The 14,001-nt window shown below is 42.5% G+C and overlaps 1 protein-coding gene across 8 annotated transcripts in view; it reads left to right on the top strand.

Annotated features, from left to right (window-relative positions):
• Positions 1-14,001, top strand: part of wdfy3 (WD repeat and FYVE domain containing 3) — a 120,867-nt gene that overhangs the window by 88,984 nt on the left and 17,882 nt on the right. For all 8 annotated transcript variants that reach the window (XM_086315479.1, XM_086315480.1, XM_086315484.1 and 5 more), the window contains 11 exons: positions 298-432; positions 1,012-1,191; positions 1,641-1,874; positions 1,973-2,072; positions 3,004-3,164; positions 4,594-4,823; positions 5,947-6,056; positions 6,705-6,887; positions 9,359-9,516; positions 9,618-9,695; positions 10,482-10,712. In XM_086315479.1, coding sequence (XP_086171605.1) covers positions 298-432; positions 1,012-1,191; positions 1,641-1,874; positions 1,973-2,072; positions 3,004-3,164; positions 4,594-4,823; positions 5,947-6,056; positions 6,705-6,887; positions 9,359-9,516; positions 9,618-9,695; positions 10,482-10,712 — 1,800 coding nt within the window. The remainder of the gene's footprint in view (positions 1-297; positions 433-1,011; positions 1,192-1,640; positions 1,875-1,972; positions 2,073-3,003; positions 3,165-4,593; positions 4,824-5,946; positions 6,057-6,704; positions 6,888-9,358; positions 9,517-9,617; positions 9,696-10,481; positions 10,713-14,001) is intronic.

Genomic DNA, 14,001 nt, shown 5'->3' with positions numbered 1-14,001 from the left:
TGCATTTTATATCTTACCAGTGGGACCCAGCCAACAGTGAGAGGACCAGTGCTTTGAATCAGCCGGCCCTCTGTTGCCCCACCGACCTCCTGTTCAAACAGAAGGTTTACAGAGCTAAGACAGCAGAAGCAACACAGGGATTACCACGCTGAATGAGGAAGAGCATAATGGGTTCACTTTTAAACCTGAATTTGACCTGTCAAACCAGCTAATGAATAAATACAAAAGTGGACTCGTTTAATTAGATTTACATGTATCTGTGTGACCCAAACCCAGTGTCTGTGTTTGTTCTCTCAGTTTGATCTGGACTCTATCTGGACCTTCATCTTTGGTGTGCCGGCATCCAGTGGGACGGTGGTGGCCTCCATCCATAGCGTTTGTACTGAGGCTGCTTTCCTGCTGCTGGCCATGCTGCGCAGCATGCTTAACCTGGTGAGAACCTCTAAACCTTCAGACGCGTTGGTTTCTTGATTTTTTTATTTTTTTGGTCATTTCCTGCTTCCTCTACAGTAGCACATGCTCTAAATAAGTGTTTTACCAATGTAGTTTCCTAAACACGAACATTAATCTGCAGCCAGTTTCACAAAGCTTGTTTTTTGTGTAAAGACAGTGGAAGATTGCACAGCGATTTCTACTTGACTACAAAAAGCTTTTGGGATAATTGTTGAACCTTTTTAAGCCATTATTTGCTCATTAAATTCAAGGCCCTTTTCATAGAAGTGCATGTTTTAACAGTTCCTAACAGCAAGCTTGAAAAGCACTCACATGTGATTATGATCAGTCTGGATTCTGTGAAGGTTTTTCTTCTAATCTCCCGTCACCTTTAGCGCGCTCATCCCCTGCATGAGAAGCTTCACTAGACCGCCCGTGGGCTTAGTGTCAATAACTGCTCTGAAAAGACTTTTTATTTATTTTTTGCATCAGTCTGAGATTTGAACTGTTAAACTGCTGAGACTTTAATGGAAATTCTTCTCCAGGTTTCATTGCGTTGCATCTTTTGTCTCTTTCCAGCCTTGGCAGTCAGAGGAGGAAGGTTCCTGGCTCAGGGAGTACCCAGTAACACTCATGCAGTTCTTTAGATACCTTTACCACAACGTGTCCGACCTTGCACCAATGTGGCACAGCCCAGAGTTCCTCTGTGCCCTGGCAGCCGCTGTCTTTCCCTTCAACATCAGACCGTACTCTGAGATGGTAAGTCTGTCCTTTATTTTTTCACTTAAGCAACTCGAAATAGAAATTAAATTCTGCACAAGGGAAGAACTTGCAGTGAAAATAATCTTGACCTAAAATTGCTCCAATATCTAACTAGTAGCGTTTCATCTCCACAAAAATGTAGAGTTTAATTTGCTGTGATCACACGTTCTGATTTTTAGTCCCATCAACACACAACAGGTACGCTGTAAATATCCCTTCTGGCTCAGTAAAACTGTAACTTATTGCCCTTCTGAGCCATGGGCCCTCTTATCTTGCTCTCCAGTTTGTTTCCTCACAATAAAAGGTGTTTGGGGACAGCTGCAGTGTGCTAGCCTTTGAATTAAGATGTATGGCTAAGATTTCCACAAGTCAGAGCAGCAAGAACTTGGAGGAAACAATGATCTGTTCATGAAAGATGATCTTGATAAAGGTCACATTCTTTGTAGGTCAGTGATTTGGACGATGAAGCGAGTTCTCCCACCGAAGAGTTCAAGGCCTTCACTGGGGACTCTGGCATGAACCGCAGCCAGTCTGAATACTGCAACGTGGGCTCCAAGACGTCCCTGACCAACCACCCGGCCAAAAAATATGTCTTTGACTTCATGAGGGTTCTGATCATGGACAACCTCTGCATGACCCCAGCCAGCAAGCAGACACCCATCATTGATATGCTGCTGGAGGTAAGAACACAGACATGAACCCACATTCCAGATGCATGGATAGGAAACACTCTAACATGGCTGTTGCTTACTTTTCCCTTTTATGTTGGTTTTTTCAGGCTTCCCCGGAGCGCTCCACCAGGACTCAGCAGAAGGAGTTTCAGTCCAACATCCTGGACAGCGTCATGGAGCATCTACTGGCTGCTGATGTCCTTCTAGGTCAGCAGACTAAAGTTTTGGTTCCTTCTCTCACCTCCAAACTAGAGGCAGGGGTGTAATGTATCATCACTATCACTGATGGCATTTTCTCACCTATTTCCCTGGAGTCTACAGTTAGTTCGGACACCCTGCTCATTAGGTCCATTCTTATTGCTTAAATCCTGCTCTTGTACATAAGCATGCTGCAGGACAGCTTAACTCTTTCTTTGGCTTTGAACAAAACTGTGATGGAGGCATCATGAGTCAGCAAATCACAATGTGAAGGCCGGAGATCTGCAAGCACCTTCAGGAGTTTCTGTTGTGCTTAGAGTATCGTCCTGCATCTATCTGAGGAAGAAAAGAAAATCTGTGCGCTTCAAAAAATGTGAGACAGCAAAAATCATCTCACTTACCTTTCTTTGTTTCCTTAGTAGAACACAAAATAATCAATAAAACCCATATTCCCGTCACACTGTTCTGCTAAATCTCAAAGGTAATATCTGTTTGCAGAGGCGTGAGATGCTTAGTTTTGTTCAATCATGTAATGCATTTTTAAAAAGCTGCTGTTTTTACACTCGAACAGTTTCTACTGTAATGAGGGGGAAACGCTTGCAGCGTGAGGCCTCCTTACTCCTGGAAATACAGACCAGCGCGACGCCCGCTCATGTCCTGTGTATTCACCAGGCATGCACTTCCTCTATTCTCGTATGGGACCAATCAGAAGTCACACAGACTTTGAGCTGCGTAGCTGGCAGGTGTAACCAGGTTTTCACTTGCACCTCCATCAGGCAGTGTCAGTGAGCTCATAGTTAATAAAAACTAAGGGTGAAAAAATGTTAACTGAAATAATAAAAACCAGAGAGCCTTCTTAAACTCTTTTTCCTATTTTGGTGGTATTCACCATCATAATCTGGAAACCCTCTAACAGATGTGTGACTGACTCTCTCTCCAGGCGAAGATGCCTCGTTGCCCCTCAGCAGCGGGGGCAGTTATCAGATTTTGGTCAACAACGTCTTCTACTTCACCCAGCGGGTGGTGGACAAGCTGTGGCAGGGCATGTTCAACAAGGACTCCAAGCTGGTGGTGGACTTCATCGTGCAGCTCATTGGACAGGTACAAGCAAAATGACCTCAGGCTGTTTTTGGTCAGCTGATGGTCCAAAATGTAGATTCACCCAAATAAATCCAGTGTTTTCAGATGTTATACAAACGGAAAGTCTCTGTCTGTCTAAGGCAGCGTACGTCCTCCCTTTATGTACTCACATTGTGTAGCTGGAGGCACTAGTATTTTGTCTGGTTTGTACACACATTTAATAGTCATTAGATTCACAAACACAGCATAATGTAAATCCTGTATTGTTGGGAGCAGCCTGCATTGTCAGACTGACATTTTCCTGAAGAGGCCGGAGGCAGAGAGACGGCGTCTGTGACGCCTGAACTGGAATAAGAAGGAAAACAGTCCTTTAGTCGTCTTGCAGTTAATGCAACCAGTGCAAAGTGATGCTGGAGCAAATCAGATAGACGGGGTCCTGCAGGCCTCATTTTTGTATGAGATGGGCACAGAATGAGATTTGGCTGCTGAGGTGTGTTTCTTATATTTGCTGCTTATTAGATTCAGTTTCTTTGTTTTGTTATTCTAAATAAGGGTTGCAGTGGTACCCCATGCGTATGCTTACATGGAAATGCTTTTAGCAACGTATTAAAATGAGTCGTGCATGGACTTTGTCTTCCCTTTTTTGCGGTGGTTTGTGTACACATTGCTGTGCAGCTGAGAAGATAAGCAGATTATTTTCAGTAATTCATTTTTCGAGCCATAATGCAGTCCCTGAATCCTGGAAATATCCCTCAGTGGATTCGATGGCCATCCATTTCATCCTGAGGCGCACAGTTTGGAACTGGAATATATTTGTTATTGATTTCGTCAGTCATTTTGAAATGTACCCACTTTCTACTCAGTTTTCTCTGGAGTAACTCCAGCTGGAGTTGCTCCTTAACAAAGTGGTCGATTAAAAGGAAAAGATGTGTGATGGGTGGCACGGTGTGGTACTTCCTGCAGGTGTGTGAGTGAACACCAGGTGCTCCAGTTTATTCCAACAGTCCCAAATGTATTTGTCTGTAAGACTAGAAAAGAGGTTTTCTATGTAAATAATATTCATTTTCAATTTTTAAGACTTCTTCTGTTTCGGGCTTAAAACTGGTTTTCTCACAGTTTTGCTTTAACACAAAACAGGAAGCTCCAAAATCTGGAGCGTACTGTTAGAGCACACTTGAGTATGAACATGCAGAGTATTGATTTAAAGTCTAAACACATGTTTATAAATAGCAGACTTTTCAAATAAGGCCCTTTGAGGCCCTTAAGCAGCATTCCAATACTAAAGCTACGTTCACAATCCTCTGCATTCCTAACTCAGTGTAGCCCCGTTACAAACACAAATCTCCTCCTGCAGAAATATTTCGTCAGCAGCTTTATTCACATGCACTTCATAGCATTAAACAGCCATAACTGCTTCTCGCTTGTTTTCCTCCCGCTCCAAATTCTCCAGTCTAAGAGGCGTTCGCAGGGACTTTCTCTCGACACTATCTACCACTGTCTGAACCGGACGGTGCTCTACCAGCTCTGCCGACCCCACAAGACGGTAGCACAGCAGGTGGCCCTGCTGGATGCCCTGCGGGTCCTGACCGTCAACCGCAACCTGGTGCTCGGGCCAGGCAACCACGACCAGGACTTTGTGGCCTGCCTAGCTCACTGCTTCATCTGCCTGCACAGCGGGAGGTACGTTCTTTACATGGAGGCTGCTGTAGGCTTTTTACTTTGATTAATAGCAACAGACTATAGAAGTGCATCTATCACACCAGCAGGTGCTGTGTATGTAGACACTCTGATATTGATTATTCATACGTTGAACTAAATTTTCTTTCCTGTATCATTCTTTCAATATGTATTAGGCTGAGTAATAATATACTTCAGTGGTAAATCCTGTAAAGAAAAAGGTCAAAAGTAATAATATTCTTGGGTTGTAAACACACATATAGATGAGATGCATTAAGACATGTTAATGAAGGGCTTTAGTGAAATGTTGCTTTGCCAGTTTGTTGCGCTGATTGCTTTATCTGTGCTGCCGTAGCTCTTAAAGCTGTGCTGGTTGTGGCCACTGTGCACAGATGGTACTTTATTTGGATGCTTTGATTTAAAAGCTGGTTTTTGTTTTAAATAAACTGTAAATAGGAGTGTTTAGCATGTTTTCAGAATCACACTTAAAGGTGTTCAACAGATTTCATAGTGCAGAAGAGCTCTGGATTGTCCACATGTCCTGATAAAACAGAAGAGCTAGGCATGGAATAAATAATCAACAAACACGTTTTCTATGGTTATGTCACAACTTCTGTTTGCAAAGGACAATGATGTAAAGGGTTAGAAAACAGAAAAAACACAAATCATTGTCCTTTTTTTTCTGCACAGAAGACAGAAGAAAAGTTTGCATCGTGTGTTTATTTTGTTTACTGTTTTGCCGTTCTTGTAGTTAAACTCGGTGAGATTATCTGAGTCTCCCTCGCAGGAATGTTTGTATAACTAATTACCGCCAGGTCACACCTCCTTATGTTTATTTTCTGAAACCTGGACTTTGTCAGGTTTGCTCACATGCTGGTGGATTGTGATAGCAGGGGATGTATCTGGTTCTGGGGAAAAAAACAACATTTCTTTCCTCACACAGCAGCAGGTGTGGACAGACTGGATGTCCAGCCATGTGGTGAACACAACCTTCTCTAACACAGCGCTGTGTTTGACTGCAGAGATCAGACCTGTTTGCCGTGGAGAAGCCAAATAATCAAACCCTCCTCTCAGTTCTATGCAGGGCAGCATGGTACTCAGCTCCTGTGTGTGTGTTTGTGTGCAGTAGTGTGGACGGCTTCGGTTTGGAGGCGGAGGCCAGGATGACGACCTGGCACGTCATGATGCCCGCGGAGAACGAGTCTGACACCACGCACAGCCACGACGTCAGCGAGGGTGAGACAGATTCGTGTGTTTAAGTGTGTTTGACTGCGTGCAGAGCCACTCTGACCTCGATGACCTCTGCCCAGATACTGTTGTCACTTTCTTGTGTGGCACATCCTCTATATAACAGAATAACTTCAGTTTATTTACACTTTATAAATCATTTAGGCCCAGCTATGATTAACAGTGATTTGGAGTATTTAAATGACAAGCAAAACAGATGATCATGAACAGTTAAAGATACACAATAGAAATTAGAGGATACGAGAAAATGCGAGGAGTGCAAAAATAACCCGAGTGGTTTAGAGATCTGTCTGAAAGAGCGACGTCTCCTGCAGTTGTTTTACCATCAATCAGTCCCCTCACTCGTAATTTTAAAGTCCAATGAGTTTGTTCTTGCCTTAGAAACACTCGTCTTCATATATCAGCTGTGAAAATAACCCAGAAAGTCGCTGAGGTGTAACGCTTGTATTTTTGTATGTTGTGGTGCGGCATGTGCTTAGATGTTCTGTTCTGTGCTTGTGGGGGAGGTGAATGTGGGTGAATTACAGACAGAGATGGAGGGAGAGCTTAATGAATATTTTATGTGTTGCAAAGGAATTTTACAACTGCTCTGCACAAAAACAGACAGGAAAACTCATTATCGTGGTTCCTCTGCAGGGCGGCAGCTCCTGCTGAAGGCGGTGAACCGTGTGTGGACGGAGCTGATGCACAGCAAGCGCCAGATGCTGGAGGACATCTTCAAAGTGTCTCTGCCCTGCAATGACAGAGGACACGTGGACATCGCCACAGCCCGTCCCGCTTTGGAAGAGCCGGCCCTGAAGAGCTGGCAGAACCACCTGGGTCAGTAACACTGTGAAAAACACATGCAGAGGAATAAGCACGCAGTCTTTCTGCTCCCTACTTTAGCTCACTTTTTGTTTTTCTCTGCTTTGAGTAGCTGAGTGTTGCTCATGCAACCTTGAGATAACTAGGTCAGCCTCTTTTTGTTTGACAAAATAAAGTAACCCCCTGCAGACAGAGCTTGTTATTTTCTGATCTGCTGTCTTTTTAGCTAAGCTATTGCTTATGTAAGCAGATTGGTAAATGACTGTCATCCACCAGCCAAGTTTTGACTCGTCTGCTGATTAGTGATGGGTCGTTCGCGAACGAAATGGCTCTTAGAGCCGGCTCTTTGACGTGAACGAGCCGGCTCCTTATCGCGAGCCGTCACGTGGGTTTTTTTTTTCTTTCTCTCAGCCTCTCTCTCGCACTTTTTTCCCGCTTCACTCTGCAGGCGAGCCTTGTGCTTTATGCTGGGCAGAGGGGGGAGGGGCGGTAGTTACACTCAGTAGCACAGGAACAGAGCCAGAGAGAGAGAAAGAGAGGCAGGGACAACAACATTAGAAAGGTATAGTAATCATCCACAACTATTTTCGGTTGCAGATGATAAAGGATTGAGAAAGTTTATTCATGCAGGTCCATATGACAGAGAATATGCATGTTCTTTTAGTTTTCATATTATAATTTATATTGTGTTGTGGTTTGCAGTGTTTTGTGTTCTTTTCACTTTAAATTTGTGAAAGGAAAAAGCTGAAAATTTAAATAGTTAAAAGTTGAAATGTGAATAGTTGATTTTTGTATTATATGATTTATTTATTACATTTTATGTGGAGTGAATAAATAAAAGTATATTTACGGTGGCCCCTAGAGACAAAGCACATACAAACTTCAAATCACGTACGAACTCTGAAGCATGTACAAACTCCAAAACACGTAAAAACACGTACAAACTCCAAAACACGTAAAAACACGTACAAACTCCGAAGCACGTAAAAACTCAGAAGCATATAAAAACTCAAAACACGTACAAAAGAACAACAGAAGTGCTCCAGGATGCTGGGCGCAGTGTTGAGCCTTTGTTATCTTGTGGCTACACAAGCCAGCAAGTACCAACGACCGGATTTGGTGTGTGGTAATAACAGGTAAATGAACTTTTTTTTAAATTATTTGAATATATATATGAGTGCCTGTGTATAAATACACAAACAATACACACATGCTTTCAATGTTCAGTTCATGCTAGAAATGTGTTTTGGAGTTTGTACGTGTTTTGTCTCTAGGGGCCACCGCATATATTTATATATAAACATATATAAATAAAACCACTTGTTTTTACGTTAGTAATTCCTTTTGTGCATAATTTTATATTATTGTTAATAATAAATTAATTAAAGCAACAAAACAACCTGAAGAGCCGGTTCGGAGCCGAAAGAGCCGGCTCTTTTTAGTGAGCCGAACCGAAAGAGCCGGCTCTCTAAAAAGAGCCGGAAATCCCATCACTACTGCTGATCCAGGCTCTTTGGCAGGCAACCAGATGTTGTTAGAAGTTCTCTTTGAATTTGTAGAAAAGGCCCTAAGATGTTTTTCCTTTGCTAAGCACTTATGAAATATCTGTGGTAGAAGGAGCATTATTTTTGAGAGAAGATATGATTAAATTAAAATTTGTAAATACTTGTTCTGTCTCACAAAATCCCCTTTACCTTCTGTGTTAGTTAAATCTTGGAGACATCCCGAGTAAGTTGTGCTCTTGCTGGGAAAGCTGAACTTCTGCATCACAGAGCTGTGGTTGTGAAACATGCCCAAAACTGTGAACCCACAGCAGATCAAAGTAGTTCAGACTTTTCAGATTTTCTACAGTTATTGTCGAACATCTGTTTTGTGTAGAAGAAGAGAAACCTCTGCTTTTCACTGGCTTCAGTGCAGGTCAGGCCTCAGCCCCACAGACTGAGAGAGAGAGAGGAAAATGTGTATTCAGGAACCAGCTGGTAGTGGTTGTTGGAGGTTGTCGGCAGTCAGTGGGTGAAAGAAGTGGCTAAGAAGTCTACAGTGCTGCACCAGAAACCTCGTGCAATGACTTTGTTTGCCACAGTTGCCTGTATTTTGCATGGAAGACACAGACTTATCCGCAAACACTTGCAGGCTGCTCGCTGTAGTGTGGCAGTGAAGCTGTGGAAAGTGTGGTGCAACTTTTACTTTGAAGGCAAACGTTCTCCGTTACCAATTTGAGTCTGATTTTTTTTTTTTTGTGGGCAGCTGCAGTCATCAAACTGAGGAAGGAGATTTTTGTTGCATCATTCCTATCAGGGAATGTGCATTTTTCCTTTGGAGCACAGAGACTAAGCACGAATTTTACAGATTAACTTAAGTAATAAAATTGCATTAACACCCTCTGTCATCGACTTACATGTTTTCTTTTACTGTAAACAGCAGACTGTTAAGATAACCACAAGGTTAAAAAAACTGAATGTACTTTTCTCTTTTCTGCCAATCAGTTCATGAGAAAAAGTACATCAGTCGTGGGGAAGCAGTGGCACCAGCGACTCAGTCCAAACTGTCCAGAGTCAGCAGCGGCTTCGGCCTCTCCAAGCTGACCGGCGTCCGGCGCAACAAGAAGGAGAACAGCCTGAATAAGAACAGCCTGTCTGCACAGGTACACGGAAAACAACAAGCACACATACACACGATTTCTTACTTACGTGTACTCTCTGAGTCTGAGCGCTTCAAATACAGGCTTGTATTTCTGGTCCACAGGAGACTTTCCAGTGGATGTTCACACACATCGCTGTTGTCCGGGACTTGGTGGCCATGCAGTACAAGGAATATCAAGAGGTAGTGCATCTCATCTCCCATTAAGGTTGCATACAAAATGTAAGGTGCAGTAACTCCTAGGCTACTGAATAAATAAATGACAGTGTTTCATATGGAAACGAGTTCAGATGTAAGTTTTGTTTTGGATTTCTCTTCAGCTAGTTTTCACAGGTGATTTTCTTCTTGTAGTTTTTGTTTTTACTTTATTGTTTTCACAGTTTGTGTCTGTCTTTTCAGTTATTGCACAATGAGCAACTTACAAAGTTCAGAACAGCTGTAAAAAGTTGTGACTCACAGCCACGCTGCCCTCCTGTTCTCAGTAAACATTCAGCAGATGTGCTTGTTGTAAAGGCAAATGTGATGAAAAACTAAAACTGAAGGCTTTAAGTTATTTTATTAGTTTCTGTAAATGCACAAACACATCGAATTTAGCTATAACAGCCTTGCACTCATGCTTGCTAGTGTTTGTACTCATCCTGGATGGTTTTAAGCTGTGATCACACAGATCCTGCATCCATACATGTGGTTACCAGGTGGGAACTTTCTGTTGGTCCTGTGCAAAAGTTAAGAACAACTTTGCACAAAGTTTATTTTTGTAAAGTTTCCTTAAGTTATTTCTGTGATCAGCGTCAGCACAAACCAGTGTGCTCTAACAGTGCAGTCTGATGTGACTGCAGGACCACACAGAAACTCTGGACGGCTACATTTCACAGCCCAGTGTTGCAGTCGTGACATTTATAATTCATAGCAGTATTTTTTCAAGTGACTCACCGCACTCTTGCTTCGTCCATCCTCTCCGTCTCGCAGCGGCAGCAGAATGCCCTCAAATACGTGACGGAGGAGTGGGCATCCATCGAATACGAGCTGCTGCGTGAACGAGGCCTCTGGGGCCCGCCAATCGGCTCCCACTTGGACAAGTTTATGCTGGAAATGACGGAGGGGCCCTGCCGAATGAGGAAGAAGATGGTCCGCAATGACATGTTTTACATCCACTACCCGTACGTCCCAGAGACGGAGACCAACACCAACTCAGCACAGGTACTCTGCTTTAAATCGGCATTCACACGTTCCCACAAACCCCTCCAGGACTTTAGCAGATATGAAAGGACTCGTGGTAAATATTCATTTGAGGAATGACATTAGCAAGACGAATTAAAATCTAAACTGCACCTTTTTTACACCCAGGAGAAAACCTCTGGCTCCATAATATCTCAGTTTTCTCCAGTTTAATTACGAGACAGAGATGCAAATTAAATATGACAATACCGTAAAGAGAGGCATCCAGCCAGCGTAATGTCGCCCATGGTTTGTGTTTCTATTTTTAAGCCTGAGGTTAAGCGTTTAGACTGTCGCTGTCAACAAACTACTGACTGTAATACTATCGAGAAAGTGTTGGGGTCATAAATCAAATGTGCAGTAAAGTCATTTTTTAAATAGACTTAAATACTTGGTTTAAAGCACGTCAGCATTTTCTTCCCTTTTTAAATCCAAAGGTTACATTTACATACACAAAAAGACCTGGGGCACCTACACACTACACGTGCCTCTGCCATGGAAACCCATACCATGAAGCTCCCTGAGCAGGTTTGGAGTTACTGGGATCCTCTCCACACAGACACCATTGATGTAGATCAGGGGTGGGGAACTCCAGGCCTCGAGGGCCGGTGTCCTGCAGGTCTTAGATGTGTCCTTGATCCAACACAGCTGATCTAAATGGCTAAATGACCTCCTCAACATGTCCTGAAGTTCTCCAGAGGCCTGGAAATGAACTAATCATGTGACTCAGATGTGTTGACCCAGGGTGAGATCTAAAACCTGCAGGACACCGGCACTCGAGGCCTTGAGTTCCCACCCCTGATGTAGATAATATCCCACTGAGATGCAGTGAACTCTGTAGGATCACAGCTGGGTGCTTAATATCCAGAGATTAAGAGGTGTGGCCCCAAACTTTGTCCATAGAGTGTATCTTCATTTACAGTCAAATACTCAGATGTTTATAATTGTATGTCAGTAACATGTGTCCAATGACATGAGCACAATATTGTATTTATAATATTTCAAATGTCTCACGGGGTGTTTTCACATCTGTGGTGTTTAGTCGGTTTAAATGAAAAACTGGTTCATTTTTCTCCTTGGTGCAGTTCGTCTGTAAACACAGAAATCACATTCAGGTGTGGAAAACCAACCACACCAAGATGTGATGTGAACATAATCCGACTTCCATCTGAACCAACTACCAGTTGTACTTTGCAAGTTTGAGCTAAAAAGCTTCCTGTAGTCACGTTTGCACATCATCCTCTACAAAGCAAAGGTCCGTGCAGGTTAGCAAGTAGCCATGAAATGAATGCAAGTTCTCCAATAATCCCAAACACAGCACCTTTTCCTGTTTCTACTTTTGTTGCTCCCGCCCCAAACACATCTGGCGAATGAGACAGACTGAACATTCTCACTTGGTTTCTTGGTTTGTAGTGAAGTGTTTTGGTTCGTGTGTAGTTTGAATTTTTCTCTGTGTGGAAACAAACAAAATAACAGGGAAAAGCCAAAAGTTTACAAACTGATCAACTGATTCAGATCAGAATAAACTATAGGTGTGAAAACACCCATACTTCCAGACGTTCACCGACAGTAGTGCAAGTCCATGTCCACAAATTCAACAAGTGTGTCAACTAAGCAGCCGAAAGCATAACAAAGGACACCAAAGTCACAGTGAGCTACACTGTGACAGCATGAAATGCAGCCAAAGTGAAACAATATCAAAGAGAAGAGGCTGAAACTGAATCTCACAGTTGGACTGGCACGAGCATTTGTTTGAACACATGGCAAAGAAAGTATTTTAAGCATTTTCAATAAAACATGGCAAAGAAATCCAGTTTGTTTCTTTTTGAATTGAATTGAAAATGTCCTTCTTGGTGTCTGTAACTTCAGCCAATCCCCTGCAGAGCAGCAAACACTCCTTAAATAGAGCTGTAGGATGAGCTCATCGCTGCCCTGTGAGGCAGTGACACAGCCGGTGGCTCACTCTCCCTATCACTGAGACACATTTAGCTTTGTTTGCTCTACAAATAATCCCTCCTCTCTGTTTGCTCGCGGGTGCCTCTCTCCACTCCACAATAATTTATTTGGTCATGAAGATTCAGAGAACGCTTCAGGGATTCCCAGTTTTTTGTTTTTTTTTTAACTTTTTTCTGTTTCAACATTCAAGCTTTGAGTTGACTGGCTTGGTGTGACCCTCAAAAGATGAAATCATCCAGCAGTGCTCAAATGGAAACTACGCGCATAAAAAAACAAACCTCCCTGTTCCTGAAGATGCCCTTTAGGAGTTCAGATTAAGAGTTCATGAACACTTTATGAAGAGTCTCCTTTGATGCCTTCTGGAAAGAATTTAATTAAGTCCAAATTCCCCGCGGCTTGGTTGCTAATGTATAATTTAATCATGCTCGAGGAGCAGTTGCAGCTTGATAAAGCCCCGTTCTTGTGCCATGGACTTGAATACCATTGCTTGCCGTTTTCACTTTAAGCGTTGGAGCTCATTTGTTTTGGCTTGCCTGCCTTGTTTGGCCATTATTGGAGGACACGCCCCCCACACTGAAGATTTTTCCATTTGATTCCACTTAAATGTTCTTGTTAGGAACAACCAAAAACACATAAAGCTAATTTAATGACCCCGTGGTTTAATTTAGTTCACTTCTCATTAGACAGTTCCAGTTCACAACAACAGTCATCTCAAGTTGTTTTATATAGCGAGGCGCAGCCTCTACAGTACAGAGAGAACCCTAACAGTTAGACCATCACTATGAGCAGCGTGTGGTGGCAGTGGAAAAGAAGAACTCCCTTTTAACAGGAAAAACCTCCAACAGATCGTCACAGTTGAGTGTGAGAGGACAAAGAAGAGAAAGGACATCAGGGAGGAAAAAGCTAAACTTTAACTAGAAAAACACATTTTTCAGTGCTCTGCAGTAAAATTCCAGCATTCCTGTCCTTTCCTGTCCTCTTTAGTAACATATAATAAAAAATAATCAGTGAAAAAAAATAAATAGAAAATTAAGTCAAAATTTCAGTCTTTTATATTCACTACTAGTGAAAACTTTGGACACACCTTCTCATTTAATGGTTTTTCTTTATTTTTACTACTTTCTTCACTGTAGATACAAACTTAAGACATCAAATATATGAAGCAAGATATATGCAATTATGTAGCAAAGAAAACAATTGATAAATAACTTTAAATGTGTTTTATATTTAAGATTCCCCAAAGTAGCCACGCTTTCCTTTGCTTCTACAAACCCTCGACTTTCTCTCAATGAGCTTCATGATGTCGTCACCTGAA

The sequence above is a fragment of the Aulonocara sp. 'chitande type north' Nkhata Bay genome, linkage group LG12 (genome assembly GCF_057382095.1).
Source record: "Aulonocara sp. 'chitande type north' Nkhata Bay isolate Kocher_YH1m ecotype deep benthic linkage group LG12, A_spYH_male_GT1.1, whole genome shotgun sequence".
NCBI classification, from domain to species: domain Eukaryota; kingdom Metazoa; phylum Chordata; class Actinopteri; order Cichliformes; family Cichlidae; genus Aulonocara; species Aulonocara sp. 'chitande type north' Nkhata Bay.
This window is presented reverse-complemented; position numbering and strand designations above follow the sequence as displayed.